This window comes from Hypanus sabinus, chromosome 6, assembly GCF_030144855.1.
Source record: "Hypanus sabinus isolate sHypSab1 chromosome 6, sHypSab1.hap1, whole genome shotgun sequence".
Taxonomy (NCBI): Eukaryota; Metazoa; Chordata; class Chondrichthyes; order Myliobatiformes; family Dasyatidae; genus Hypanus; species Hypanus sabinus.
Window position 1 is genome coordinate 102,710,227 of NC_082711.1, and position 15,935 is coordinate 102,726,161.

The 15,935-nt window shown below is 43.4% G+C and overlaps 1 protein-coding gene across 2 annotated transcripts in view; it reads left to right on the forward strand.

Annotated features, from left to right (window-relative positions):
• The window catches only part of sp4 (sp4 transcription factor), a 73,044-nt gene that overhangs the window by 24,132 nt on the left and 32,977 nt on the right, over positions 1-15,935 (forward strand). For both annotated transcript variants that reach the window (XM_059972675.1, XM_059972676.1), the window contains exon 4: positions 15,171-15,408. In XM_059972675.1, the coding sequence (XP_059828658.1) occupies positions 15,171-15,408 (238 nt within the window). The remainder of the gene's footprint in view (positions 1-15,170; positions 15,409-15,935) is intronic.

The following is a 15,935-nucleotide window of genomic DNA, read 5'->3' on the forward strand; positions in this document are numbered from 1 at the left end:
CCTCTTTCTCTCTCCCCCCCTCTTTCTCTCTCCCCCCTCTTTCTCTCTCCCCCCCTCTTTCTCTCTCCCCCCCTCTTTCTCTCTCCCCCCCTCTTTCTCTCTCCTCCCCCCTCTTTCTCTCTCCCCCCTCTTCTCTCTCCCCCCTCTTTCTCTCTCCCCCCCTCTTTCTCTCTCCCCCCCTCTTTCTCTCTCCCTCTCTCCCCCTCTTTCTCTCCCCCCCTCTTCTCTCTCCCCCCCTCTTTCTCTCTCCCCCCCTCTTTCTCTCTCCCCCCCTCTTTCTCTCCCCCCCTCTTTCTCTCTCCCCCCTCTTTCTCTCTCCCCCCTCTTTCTCTCTCCCCCCCTCTTTCTCCCCCCTCTCACTCCCCCTCTTTCTCTCTCCCCCCCTCTTTCTCTCTCCCCCCTCTTTCTCTCTCCCCCCTCTTTCTCTCTCCCCCCCTCTTTCTCTCTCTCCCCCCCCCTTTCTCTCTCTCCCCCCCCTCTTTCTCTCTCCCCCCCTCTCTCTCTCCCCCCCTCTTTCTCTCTCCCCCCCTCTTTCTCTCTCCCCCCTCTTTCTCTCTCCCCCCTCTTTCTCTCTCCCCCCCTCTTTCTCTCTCCCCCCCTCTTTCTCTCTCCCCCCCTCTTTCTCTCTCCCCCCTCTTTCTCTCTCCCCCCCTCTTTCTCTCTCCCCCCTCTTTCTCTCTCCCCCCCTCTTTCTCTCTCCCCCCTCTTTCTCTCTCCCCCCCTCTTTCTCTCTCCCCCCTCTTTCTCTCTCCCCCCCTCTTTCTCTCTCCCCCCTCTTTCTCTCTCCCCCCCTCTTTCTCTCTCCCCCCTCTTTCTCTCTCCCCCCCTCTTTCTCTCTCCCCCCCTCTTTCTCTCTCCCCCCCTCTTTCTCTCTCCCCCCCTCTTTCTCTCTCCCCCCCTCTTTCTCTCTCCCCCCCTCTTTCTCTCTCCCCCCCTCTTTCTCTCTCCCCCCCTCTTTCTCTCTCCCCCCTCTTTCTCTCTCCCCCCCTCTTTCTCTCTCCCCCCTCTTTCTCTCTCCCCCCTCTTTCTCTCTCCCCCCCTCTTTCTCTCTCCCCCCCTCTTTCTCTCTCCCCCCTCTTTCTCTCTCCCCCCCTCTTTCTCTCTCCCCCCCTCTTTCTCTCTCCCCCCCTCTTTCTCTCTCCCCCCCTCTTCTCTCTCCCCCCCTCTTTCTCTCTCCCCCCCTCTTTCTCTCCCCCCTCTTCTCTCCCCCCCTCTTTCTCTCTCCCCCCCTCTTTCTCTCTCCCCCCCTCTTTCTCTCTCCCCCCCTCTTTCTCTCTCCCCCCCTCTTTCTCTCTCCCCCCTCTTTCTCTCTCTCCCCCCCCCCTCTTTCTCTCTCTCCCCCCCCCTCTTTCTCTCTCTCCCCCCCTCTCTCTCTCCTCCCCTCTCTCTGTCTCCCCTGCAGTGTTGCACTTTTCAAGGTGTCTGGCTGCAATGCGCTGATTTCCTGCCATTTCCCAGGAGAGATGCTAGAAAATCTGTCAGTTTGTACTCTGTTCATTTTAATCAAGAGGAACTTGCAAGGAATAGAGGAAGCTTTCTGGTGATATGTATTTTAAATGTTGAGTAAAATTAAATGCATTTCATTGTCTTTAAATGGTTTCAATATTGTGGTTAAACTTTACCTTTGCAGTTATGGAAATTCACAGACATTGATACCCGGATGGATTTGACAGCAACGTAAGCTTGGTGATGTGGCATAACCAGCCATACATAGATAGTATTTCCTATTTGTCACCAGCATACAGGGCCTTGCCAAACACATAGGAAACTGATTCATTTGGGAATTGACTTTTGTTTTTTAAAAAAAAACCTCTTGCCCTATACCTTGAGACCTTGAGAGCAAGTTCGAGTTCAAATTATGGTCATTCAACAATATGCATGTTTGTTCTTCCAGACCAAGGTGTGTTGCACAGTTGCGTCATATGTGATGAGATCTGGGCAGTGGCAGAGAGTTCAATAGTCTTACTGCCTAGGGGAAGAAGCTGTTGGCCATTCTAATACTTATTGTCTTAATGCTTTGGTACTTCCTGCCTGATAGTAGTGGATCAAAGAGATTGTGCGACAAACGGGAGACATCCTTGACAATGCTAAGGGCTCTACATATGCACACGCCTGATAAATAACTGAAGAGGGACCCCCATGATACTCTCAGCAGTCCTTGCAATCCTTTGTAAGGACTTGCTGTCAGATGCCTTGCAATTCCTGTACCAGACAGTGATATAGTTGGTAAGGACACTCTCAATGGTGCTCATGTAACAATTGTTTGAAATGGTGGGGGGAGGGGGGGTGAGGTGCAGGAGGAGCCTCACTCACCTCAATCCCCTCAGGAAGTGGAGACATTGCTGAGTTTTTTTAACCAAAGAGGTGGTGTTGAGGGACCAGGGGGCATTGTCCCATATTTGCTAGACCAGTCATGTTATTACAAAGTGGAACCATGTAAGTCTGGTCATCCTGGTCCTTTTCTTCAGTGGTGTTGGGGGAGTAAGTGGAATGTTGTCAGTGTATGTGTAGTAGTCTAATGAACTAAAGGAAATTTCAATAGTGTCAAATTAGTGAAAATAAGAGTCAAGTACGAGGTACAGTACAGTGTACTTCCAGTCATTGCTACTGAGTATGTGTTTCTCAAATCACTGATAGATGAGTTAAGCAGTTAGGTTTAGTTTTGTAAAGATATTTTTCTTTCACTTATGGGATATACGTACGCGTAGCAATCAAAACAGACATTTATTATACGTCCCTGAACTCAGGAAGAAGTGAAAGTTTGCGGATCTGCAGTCACACCAGGGTGGCAGATGTGCTTCCCTGAGGGATTGGAGGAGTTGATTATTGACAAACATTGGTGCTATCTGGATCATTACTCTTCCTAAGAGTAAGTAATGCTAGGAGAGCAACTACCTAAACTTAGCCCAAATCACTGACCAGCAACTCATAGGTAATATTTACCAATCTACCCAGTTCTTCCTCTCCTCTCCTCAGTCCCCATCGCCCTCTTTCTTTTCCCTTCTCCACCCACCCCATCTGATAATCACCACACACACTGCTCCCACTGGATTCCCCTCCCCTGCTACCCCCAGCTAACGCCCTCACCTCCCTTGTTTGATTCCATGGTCTACCTTCCTTGCCTATAAGATTTCTTCATGTGAGAGGAGGAAAGTTTAAATAACATGTTAAGACCATAAGATATAGGAGCTGAATTAGGCCTAGTCTACTCCACCATTTTATCTCCGATCTCCTGCCTTCCCCCTCCTTTATTCCTTCGTGTCCTAACTAATCAAGAATTCATCAATCTCTGCCTAAAAATACCTAAATACTTGGACTCCACAGCTGCCTGTGTCTAAGAATTCCACAGATTCACCACTCTCCGGCTAAGAAATCTCCACTCAGTTCTAAAAGGACAGTCCTATATTCTGAGGCTGTGTCCTCTGGTTTTAGATTCTCCCACCATAGGAAACATCCTCTCCACATCCACTCTATCAAGGTCTTTCAGTTTGGTAGGTTTCAATTAGATCACCCCTCATTCTTTTGAATTCCAGTGAATGCAGGCCCAGAGCCACCAAGCACTCTGGATATGGTAGGCTGTTCAGTTCTGGGATATTTTTTGTGAACCTCCTTCACACCCTCTCCAGTTTTTGCATATAGTTCTAAAATAACAGGCTCACAATATTTCAAGTGTGTCCTCACCAATATTTTATAAAGTCACAACAGTGCATCCTTGCTTTTATATTCTTGTCCTCTTGAAATGCATGCTAACATCACATTTGCCTTCCTTATCACTGACTCAACCTGCAAATTAACCTTTATGGAATCCTGCACAAGGACTCCCAAGTCCCTTTGTGCCTAAGATTTTTGTATTTTCTCCCCATTTAAAAAAAACTCTACACTTTTATTTCTCCTACCACAGTGCATGACCATACACTTCCGAACACTGCATTCCATCTGCCACTTCTTTGCCTATTCTCCTAATCTGTGTAAATCCTCCTGTAGCCTCTCAGCTTCCTCAAAACCTATCACCTATCTTAGTATCGCCTGCCCCACCACCTATCTTAGTATCGCCTGCAAACCTTGCAACAAAGCCATCAATTTCATCATCTAAATCATTGGCATATAAGGTAAAAAGATTCAGTCCCAACTCAGACCCTGCGGGACACTATTAGTCATTGGCAGCCAACCAGAAAAGGCTCTCTTTATTCCCACTCTTTGCCTCCTGTCAATCAGCCACTGCTTTATCCATCCTAGAATCTTTCCTGTAATACTGTGGGCTCATTGCTTGTTCAGCTACCTTATTTTTTTTGTTACTCAGAAACTGGTGTTTGGAGTGCTTTGAACCAGATTCCAGCAACTGCAGACTCCATGTCCCAATATCATTTCCCATCCCTATTTGCTTGTAGCACCTCCATGTTGGCCTTCAGTTGACTGGTGGATAGGTGCACCTTGACTCAATAGAACATTAGCAAACCCAGAGGGGAAACAGAAGAGACTGGAGATGCTGCAAATGTGGAGCAACACACAACCCACTGGAGGAACTTTGCAGGTCAGAAAGCATCAATGGAGGAAGCAGGCGGTCGATGTTTTGAGTCGAGACCCTCAGTCTTGGAAAGGTCCTGACTGGAAACATTAACTGTTTTCCTATATATATATCATGACCTGCTGAGTTTTTCCAGCTCCATCATGTGTTGACCAACATACACAATCTCTTGCTGCCTTAATATATACTCTGCTTTGTTGTTGTGTGCACCAAACTGGATGACCTTGCCTTTTACCACTTAATAAGTTTTATCCACCATATTCTTGCACATTTGCTCACTATGTCCATAAAACCATAAGCCAAAGGAGTAGAATTAGGCCACTCAGCCCATCAAGTCCTCTCCACCATTTCATCATGGCTGATCCCAGATTCCATTCAATGCCATGCACTTGCCCTCTCACCATATCCCTCGATTCCCCGACCAATCAAGAATCTATCACCTTCTGCTTTAAGTCTACCCACTGCCTCCACCACAGTCTATGGCAGAGCTTTCCACAGATTCACCACTCTTTGGCTTAAAAAAAAATCCCTACTTATGTTCTAAAAGATCGTCCCTCAATTTTGAGACTTTGCTCTCTCGTTCTGCATACCCCCACCAGAGGAAACATCCTCTCCACATCCACCCTATCTAGTCCTTTCAACGTTTGGTAGGTTTCAATGAGATCCTCTTCTATTCTTCTAAATTCCAGTGAGTACAGGCCCAAAGCTGCCAAGTGCTCCTCGTATGTTAACCCCTTTGTTCCCTGGAATCTTCCTGGTGAACCTCCTCTGGATTCTCTCCAATAACAATACATCCTTTCTGAGATAAAGGGCCAAAAACTGTTGCCAACCCTCCAAGTGCGGCCTGACTATTGTGTGATTAAGGTTCAGCATTATCTCCTTGCTTTGCCATTCTATTCCCCTTGAAATAAGTGCGCATGTCCAAGTCTCCAATGCATTTTTACATTTTCTGCTGGAGTCCAAGTCTCCCCCATGTTCAGTATCATAAGGAAACATGGAAATACATTTCGTATCACTATTCAAATCATCGACTAATTAAGATGTCCAGGCATTAGGCATCCCAATAAGTCAGCTAACTATCTTTGAAATAATGCAGGAAAGATGTAGTGGCATCATCCTTGTATTAGTTGTTTTGAAATGCTGCTTAGAAAATAATTGATTATAAACGGTTAACCGGAGTCGTTTATATTTAATGTTGGGCTAAATAGCAAATGCAGATTAGGTAAGGAATCTGTTCTGACCATTTGTTTTTTTGACGAAGTAACATCCCAAGAGGATTGTGCAAAGCTTTGATGTTTCTGCAATAAGAATTGAAAATGCTGGGAACGCTCCATGGTTCTGATGAAGGGTCTTGAACCTGAAATCTTAACTCTGTTTCTCTTCCCACACACAGGTCATGTCTAATCAGCTGAAAGTTTTGGATTGTTTTGTTGTTGTTTCACATTTCAAGAGTACGAAGTTTGTTTCATTCCCAAAAGATTTCATTGGAATTCAACAAAAAGAAACCTCTAACCAAGTATAGAGCAGGGTAAAGGAAAAGGGACATGAATGTCATCGAGACTAGTGGAAAAAAGCCCTTCAGCCCAACTTGTCCAAATTGATTGTGCCAGCTGGTGCCATTTTCCTTCATTGGGCATATAGCCCTCCGAACCCCTCCTATTCATCTACTTAGCAAGATAGCTAATGTGCCCACCTCAACCACTATTTCCTGCAGCTCATTCCAGATCTTCACTACGCATTGCATGAAGGAGCTGCCTCTGATGTCCCTTTTAAATCTTCTCTGATCTTAAACCTATGCCCTTGCTATTATAACACACCCTCCCTGGGGGGATAAAATACCGTGCTCTCACCATGTCACTGTCCCTCACGGTCTTGCATACTTTTTTTCAAGTCATCCTTCCTATGTTCCAGGGAACAAAATCCTAGTATACATATACTCTTGTAAGTCAGGCCCCCGAGTCTAGGCAACATCCTAGGTGCCTTCTTTACTGTATCCTTTCAAGTGACCAAACCTGTACACTATACCACTATACTCCAAGTCTGGCCTCACCAATGTTTGGTGCATAGTAACTTTGCAGCTCCTATACCCAGAGTCCTGATTGATGAAGGCCAGTGTGCCAAGTGCCTTCGCCACCCTGTTCTACCCATGATGTGCTACTTAACACTCCAAGGCCATTCCTCAACCATTCACTGGTTTGATCTGCCAAAGTGAAAAACCTCTCATTAATCTGAATTGAAAGCCCTTGGCCAATTCTAAATGCAAGTACCCAGCTGATCAAGACCCTCCTGTGACTTTTCTCCAGTTAGTTTTTCTCCCCCCCTTTGCTCCTTTTCTACAATCTCAGCCACTCAACCTTAACAAGATCCCACTGAATAATTCCAAAATTTGCTCTGCCCAATTTTAGGACCCCAAACTGTGAACTAATTGTATCCTTCTCCATTACTAGTTTAAAACTGATAGAATTATGGACAAAGTACTCGTCAACAGTGACTTCAGTCACTTGCCGGAACTCATTTTCCAGGAGGAGGTCGTGTTGCATCCTCTTTGGTGGTTCCCTCTACAAATTGATAAAAGGAATTATTTTTAAAGCACGTTTCTAAAATTCCACTCTTTCCAAGCCTTTTACACTTTGACAGACAGGCATACTTTATTGATCCCGAGGGAAATTAAGTTTCGTTACAGCCGCACCAACCAAGAATAGTGAAGAAATATAGCAATACAAAACCATAAATAATTAAATAATAATGAGTTAATCATGCCCAGTAGAAATAAGTCCAGGACCAGCCTATTGAGTTGTAAAGTTTGATGGCCACAGATAGGAATGACTTCCTATGACGCTCAGTGTTACATCTCGGTGGAATGAGTCTCTGGCTGAGTGTACTCCTGTGCCTAACCAGTACATTATGAAGTGCATGGGAATCATTGTCCAAGATGGCATGCAACTTGGACAGCATCCTCTTTTCAGACACCACCGTCAGAGAGACCCAGTCAATATTATGAAAATTAAAAGCTCCCACTACTACTCATTATGTTTAAAACAAACTGCAACCTCTCTACATACCTTCCCCAATTCCCATTGAGTATTGGTGGATCATATGATACCATCCCTTCAGATCATCCCTTTGTTTCTAACCCAGTTGGCCTCAGCGGAAGATCCCCCCCCCCCCCCCCCCCCAAGATAACCTCTCCAATAACTGTTGTTACATCCTCTTTCTTCAGGAAGTCCACTACCCCTCTTTTCTTTCCTGAGTTTCTGTCATGCCTGTAACATCTGTATCCTGAAACACAACGCCAGTCCTGCCCTTCGCTCAGCCATGTTTCTGTTATGGCCATGATATTCCAGTTCCCAGAGCCAATGTGCCCCCTGAGTTCATCTGCCTAGCCTGTCAATCCTCTTGCATTGAAATAAATGCAGTTTGAGCCAATAGCCTATCCTCTCCCCTTACTGTGCTCATGTTTGCTTCTCTTGGCTGGAGAATTATCCCGATTCCTTACCAGCCAGTCCCCTGCTTGCCACTGCGCCCCCTCCCCGTTTGATGTGGGGAAATTTGAGATCCTTGTAGGTAGAATTACTAATGAAATTGCTGCAGTTTTAGGTCAAGCTTTGGAGCATTCAGAAGCCCATTCCAGTGAAAGGAATGTGGAAATTTGTTAGCTTAGCATTTATTATACAGGCAATGAGGACAGTGCTGCAGATCATGAAACAGATTAATTGAATACTTTGCATGTTATATGACCAGCTCTTGCTCTACAGCAGGGGTGCCCAGCCTAGAGTCCACAGACCTCTTGGTTAATGGGAGGGTTCCATGCCCATAAAAAGGGTTGGGAAACCCTGCTGTACAGAGACACTAATGGACAGCTTAAACTGTCCAAGTTGTTTCTTGTGCAGGATGAAGGAAGAATTAAAACATAAAATGAATTGGAGTAATCAGAAAGTTAGGCAGTGAATTTCAGGTAGAGCACAGTAGATTAATCATCTACTGGAACTGAAGTTCCCAGTGCAAAGCAATGGTTCTTCAAGCCTGAAGGTATGTTCTAGAAGATGGTTTTCAATTTCAGTCTGGAGGAACAGTTGTACTTGTGCAGCCATGGTTCACATTATTTTGAATGATGTTTTACTCTTTGAAGAACATATGGACTGTATATACATTCATTGGCCACTCTATTAGGAATGCCAGTACACCCTCACGTAATGCAAATATCTAATCAGCCGCTCATATGGCAGCAACTCAATGCATGAAAGTATTCAGACATGGTCAAGTGGTTCCGTTGTTCAGACCAGACATCGGAATGGGGAAGAAATGTGACCTAAGTGACGTTAACTGTAGAATGATTGCTAGTGACTGACATGGTAGTTTGTGTATCTCAGAAACTGCTAATCTCTTGGGATTTTTTCACACAGCTTTCTCTAGAGATTACAGAGTAGTGCAAAATAAATCTAGTGAGCAGCAGCCCTGTGGGCAAAAATGCCTTGTTTAATGAGAGGTCAGGAAGAATTTGCCAGACTGGTTCAAGCTGACAGGAGGGCGACAGTAACATAAGTAATCATCTGTTACAGTAGTGGTGTGCAGGAGAGCATTTCCAAACGCACAGCACATTGAGCCGTGAACTGAGGGGTTATGGCAGCAGCAGCAGATCAGAAATGTACGCTCAATGGTTACTTTATTAGGTACAGGAGCTATCTATTAAAGTGGCCACTGAATGTGTTTTGCATGAAAATTGAGTACAGATGACCCTCGTGTTATAGCTGTTCAAGTAACAGATCCACCTTTACAGAATTCACAAAAGCAAAATAAACTTTACATGCCTAGAATTATGTGTGTGGGGGGGAGTAATTAAATTCAACATAGTTTTGTTCCAACTCATAATAAATTATGATATTCACATGCTTTATAGCACCCCCCCCCCCCACCCCCAGGTAATGCGGGGTTTCATCACTTGGAACCCTAGAATATGGCGTATTCACTTTTCAGGCAATTGATTATTTCTCACTTTGGCAGCAATTGATTTGGATTTTAGTTTCTGCATAGTTGGGTTGGGAAGGGTTCTCTCAATCTGATATGTAATGTTGGGAAGCATGTACAAATGGAGCTTGCCATAATGCTCATTGTCATCATTAAATTGTTTGACAGCATTCATTGTCTTGAATAGATTCACTCACTTACAAAGGATGGTTATTTGAGCCAAGCTTAGGTCTATAATTTTGAGTTTAAATTGTGGGAGCCCAATAGTACTACAGCATGAAAAGTGACCCTCCGCACATGATCTTTGCAGTAACAGCATTTGATGCATTATTGAAGTGTAATAAATTATGTGAAAAATTCGTCTTTATGTGGTCAATACAAATTAAACTGAGCTACTAAGTGAAGTTGTGTCCATTTTGGTGAAAGTTGTAAATGTTAATTACTGCTAGTCCAAGTTCTCTCCTGATCAAATATTCTGGGGTTCTGTTGACTGAGCAGGAAGGATTGAAGGAGTGGGTGGCAATGCTAATCAAAGAAAATATGATGGCAGTGCTCCATCAGGACGGACCGGAGAACTCAACTAGTGAGCCATTATGGGTGGAACTGAGAAATAAGAAAGGTATAACCACATTAACGGGACAATATTTCAGATATCTGTCCTCAGGATTTAGAGGAACAAATTTGTAAAGCTATAGCAGACAGTTGCAAGGAATACAAAGTTGTTACAGTAGATGATTTTTACTCTCCACATAATGACTGGGGCTCCCATATTGAGAAAGGGATAGATGGGATAGAGTTTGTCAAATGTGTTCAGCAAATTTCCTTCGTCAGGACATAGAAGTCCCAACAAGAGAGCAGGCGATACTGGATCTGCTGTTGGGGAATGAGACGGCAGGTGAAAGAAGTTGGTGTAGAGGAACACACTTGCATCCAGTGACCACCGTGCTTCAAAGTAAATATGCAGAAAGATAGGAGTGGTCCGTAGGTGAGATTTGGCAAGTGTGGATTGGGACAGGCTGTTTTCTGGCAAAGGTGCATTTGGAAAGTGGGAGGCCTTCAAAGATGAAATTTTGAGAGTACAAAGCTTGTATGTGCCTGTCAGAATAAAAGATAAAGGTAACAGGTGTAGGGAACCTTTGTTTTCAAGAGATATTGAGGACCCAATTAAAAGAAAAAAAATGACATGCATAACAGGTATAGGCAGGTAGGTACAAATGAGGTGCTTATGGAGTACAAGAAATGCAAAAGAACACTTAAGAAAAAATTCAGTAATGCTAAAAAAAGGCATGCTGTACCAGACAAGATGAAGGGGAATCCTAAGGGATTCTGCAGGTATGTTAGCAAAAGGTCCTGGAAGACCAGAATGGTAATCCATATGTAGAGCCAAAACAGATTGGGGAGATCTTAAATGAATTGTCTGCATCTATATTTCCTTAGGAGACAAGCACAGCACAGAGTGAGGCAAAGCGGCATCATCTTCATGCACCCTGTACAGATTACAGAGGAGGTGTTTGCTAATCTTAGGCAACTGAAGGTAGATAAATCCCCGTGGCCTGATAAGGTGTTCCCTCGGACTATTGGGAGAGAAGTGTAGAAATTGCCGGGGCTCTGGCAGAGTTATTTAAACACCCCTAGTGACAGGAGAGGTACCAGAGGATTGGAGGATAGCCGCTGTTGTTCTGCTGTTTTTTTTAAATAAATGCTCTAAGCAGAAACCAGGAAATTGTAGGCTGGTGAATCTGACACAGTTGTGGAAAAGTTACTGGACAGTATTCGAAGGGACTAGACATATAAGTATTTGTATAGACATGGACTGATTAAGGACAGTCAGCATGGCTTCATGCGTGGTAGGTCATGTCTAACCAGTCTTTCGAAGAAGTTGTCAGGAAACTGGGCGAAGGCAAGGCAGTGGATATGGTCAGAATGGACTTTAGTAAGACATTTGACAAAGTCCCACATGGGAGGCTGGTCAAGAAAGTTCAGTTGCTTCACATTCAGGATGAGGTAGTAAATTGGATTAGACATTTGGCTTTGTGGGAGAAGCCAGAGAGTGGTAGTAGAGGGTTGCCTCTATTACTGGAGGCCTGTGACTAGCAGTGTGTTATGGGGATCGGTCCTGGGTCCATTGCTGTTTGTCATCTATTTCAGTAATCTGGACGATAATGTGGTTAATTGGATCAGCAAATTTGCGGATGACACCAAGACGGGAGGGCGTATTGGAGGATGAGGAAGAATATCATAGCTTGAAGAGGGATCTGCATCAGCTGGAAAAAAGTGCCGGATGGAATTTAATGCAGTCAAGTGTGAGGTGTTGACTTTGGTTGGACCAACCAGGGTAGGCCTTACAGAGTAAATGGTAGGGTACTAAGGAGTGTAGCTGAACAAATGGATGTGGGAATGCAGCTACATAATTCATTGAAAGTGGCATCACAGGTAGATGGAGTCATAAGGAAAGCTTTTGGAACACTGGCTTTCATAAATGTACTGAGTGCAGAAGATGGGATGTTATGCTGAAGTTGGTGAGGCCTAATTTGGACTATTGTGTGCAGTTTTGGTCACCTACCTGCAGGCAAGATGTAAATAAGGTTGAAAGAGTGCAGAGAAAATTTACAAGGATGTTGATGGATCTAGAGGTCCTGAATTATAAGGAATGATTGGATAGGTTAGGACTGCCTTCCTTAGAACATAGCAGATTTAGAGATTTGATAAGGGTATACAAAATTATGAGTGGTATAGATAGAGTAAATGCAAGCAAGCTTTTTCCATTGAGGTTACATGGGACTACAATCAGAGATTGTGGGTTAAGGATGAAAGGTGAAAACTAAGGGGAACATGAGAGGAAACCTCTTCAATTAGAGAATTGCGAGGGCATGGAATGAGCTGCCAGCACCGGTGGTCCGTGCAAACTCGATTTGTACATTTAGGAGAAGCTTGGATAGGTATGTGGATAGTGGCGATATGAAGGACTATGGTCCAGGTGCAGGTCGTTGGGAATAGGCATTTTAATTGGTTTTGGCAAGGACTAGATGGGCTGAAGGGCTTGTTTCTGTGCTGTACTTCTCAATGACTCTATGATATTAACTGCAGCTGGATGTTTCCTTAATTTTCAGATGTAACAGTTTTACGTGTGCCTCTTCTTAGCTGTCTAGATGAGCTTTTGGGTTAACTAGCCAAGAGTAATTTAGTCTGCTGGGAGAAAGAGCATAGTAAAGACTACACTTAGATTTCTTGTGTTGATCAGAATTTGGCAAAGAATTGTGTCATTTTCCAAATGTTTAGTATGAAACTGGTTAATGCCTTGTAAATCCATGTGTTAATAGAAACATATTTCTTAAATAGTGTGGGGTGATGGGTATTAATCTTCATGGTAACTCTGAATCTTAGATTTTCACTTTAATAAATTACAGATGCTCCCTCTTTAAACAAGGTGTAAAAATAGAGTGGACACAACAGTGAATGTCTGATTAAACCCTTCAATTCTGACTAAATTGCAGAGGACTATATATAATTACATTGAAATTGCTGCTTCAGGGGACTTTTTTCCAGCTCGGAGTACATGTTGTTTATTTCAATAAAACAAATACTGCAGGAGAAGGCAATCTAAAATGAAAGCTGAAATGCTGCATGCCCTGAACAGGCCAACCAGCTTCTGTGTTAAGAAAAACAGTTGGCATTTAATTTTAAAGGCTCTAATAAAAGATCTTTGATCTGAAATGCCAATTCTTCATTTCTCCATGGAGGCTGCTAGGCATCTGCAGTATCTTCTGCTTTCGCTCCTAACGTGTAGTATGGAACTCCGAGAATTATTGTTTGTTTTGTTGCATCACAATCGTTGAAACTTTAGTGGTTGCATTTTTTTATGATCCGATATGTCAGTTGTCCTGATCATTTGTTGCACTTCATTAAACAATTAAATAAACTTTAGTGAGGCTGAAATGGCACTGTAGCCCACGCAATTAAAGTCTAGTCATATTATCAGGTGCCATAAAGTAAATGTTCATTAGGCTAAGATTCAATTAGATTGGGTCATAATTTTGATGTCAAATTAATTTCATGTTTAATATGCTTGAGTTTTATGAAGGTATAAATTGCCCAACCCTGTTTTGGAAGAGCTGTCATTTGATTGCTGCTGCTGTAGATTTGTGGTTGCAGTAGGAACATTGCAGCAGACTCAAGCCATTGCTCAGTCAGGAGTTAATACTACCCATGACTATCATCCCAAAGCACTTTAGCATGGTAAAGTTGAGTGCTACCAGCCGAATGTCATTAGAGGGAGTTTGCCCTGCTTTTCCTGGCTTGATGCCCTTTTGAAACAGATGGGAATATCCAACTGAGCAGTGAGAGACTGAGGATGTCCAGTTGGTTGGAATGGGCAGTCAGTGCCCTTCCAGGTACACCATCAGGATCTGATGCCTTGTGAGGGTCCACCCTCTTGAAAGATGTTCTGACGTCAGCCTCCAAGACAGGGCCATCAACTGCTGTAGGAATTCACACAGGCATAAGGTTATTCTCCTTTTCAGAGTTTGCATAATAGGCTTTGAGCTCATGAAGGAATGAAGAATCTCTGCATCTATGCTATTAGGTTTCACTTCATAGGAAGGAATGGCACGCTAACCCTGCCACAGATATCACACGCCTGATTTTTGTCTAACTTCACATGGAATTGTCTTTTCACTCTTGTACAGGTGGTAGCTAGACTTTTGTGGGGCTTGGATCACCACTCTTGAATGCCAAAGATCTAGCCCTCAACAGACTGTGAATCTCCTGGTTCATCCAGCGCTTCTGGTTTGGGAAGATTCAGTATGTTCTTGAAGGCACGCACTCGTTCAGGCAGGAACTGAAGTTAGTGATGGCTGTTGCATCTGCAATCAAATCCAAAGATTAATCCCTGTACTGTAAATGGTTCAGTCCACTAATGGCCAAGTATTTCTGTCGCAAGTCTTTAAAGATAATTATGTTTGTACAATATCGAATAATCTTTCCAAATCAGAAAGACAACTTCTTTAATAAGTGGCTGTGTAAGACTGTAATTTGAAAATTATATTTTTAAAGCTGTCATTTAATTTTCCATCTTGCATCTTAGTGATAATACAGACATGCTGTTGGTCTCATAATTCATTCATGCCCCAGCAACTCCATTTTCATTGCCACATTCCATGTGTGCCTTTCTTTCAACTTGTAAAGCTATGTACATTTGCGCTGCGCTCCAAGGGAAAAGTCCAGGTAGCCGGGTACTCTCCAGCAAATTGTGTGCTGTTGGTGTTTCGTAAAAGGCTATGATAGAAATTTTTAATAGAGAATTTCAGAGTCTGAAATTGAAGAGTTGTCATTTACATAATCTGGATCTGTCTTATCAAAAATGACAAAATGGTTTGGTTGTTGCATTTTTCATTAGAGGGTAATTCAATTTTTACTGAGGTGGAGGTAAGGGATGTGGAGCAAAGGCAGGCAGTTAGAATTTTATACTTGCCGGTAGAAAAAGCTCTAACATGAATTGCTTTTCTTTAATCTTATGATGTTGGGAAGATCTGAAATTTCTGTAAATCTTTACAGTTTGCTTTGTTTGAATAAATGTTTGCTTAAAAATATAATGGAAATATAAATAGAAGTGAACATAATAGAATTTTAATTTGCTTGAAATGATGGCCGAAAGAGCTTTATATGTAATACATTTTCACAGGTCAACAGCAGAGCCAGGATGGTGGAGATACAAAATGGCATCTAAAAGTACAGCCTACAGCTGTAACTCCAGTCACAGTGGCAGTCGGTGGTCTCTCCAGTGCTGCTTTGGGCACTGTTAGCCCTAACAACCTCGCTCAAGTACAGCTCCAGTCATCTGGTGAGCAAGATGTTCAACCCGGAAAAAGATTGAGAAGAGTTGCCTGCTCATGCCCTAACTGCAGAGATAGTGAAGGGAGGTGAGTGCTTGCTACTTAGTTCTCTGCTGCTTCGATGAAAGTGGTTAGTGTCGACAGGGACGTTCCAGATTTCAGTAACCTCCTGAGGAACTAGAGATTCAGGTGAGAGTTCTTGGCCGTAGCATCAACCTAGTCTGACCTTCACTTCTCAGAGCCCAAAACAGTCAACCTTCTCACAAATCCATATTTATCACAAGGGCGGTATTTTTAAACACTAAATTTCACTGAAAACTCTCATTTGCAGTATTAGTATTCATGCTTTTAATAATTTCACTCTTGATAACTACTTGGATTTCTAACAACAGAGGTTTGGGTTTGATTACTGACAAAAATCTTGCTAGGTATGGTGGTTGCTCTCCAAGTATTGCTTTGCTGTAGCGGATTAATATATTCATATTTCATCTGTGCATTGAGCAATACAACTGATCAGTCTTGTGCTGACTGGCTAAGCCGGGGCTTCCCAGCCTGGGGTCCACGGACGTTTTGCTTACTGAAATTTGTCCATGGCATGAAAAAGGCTGGGAACA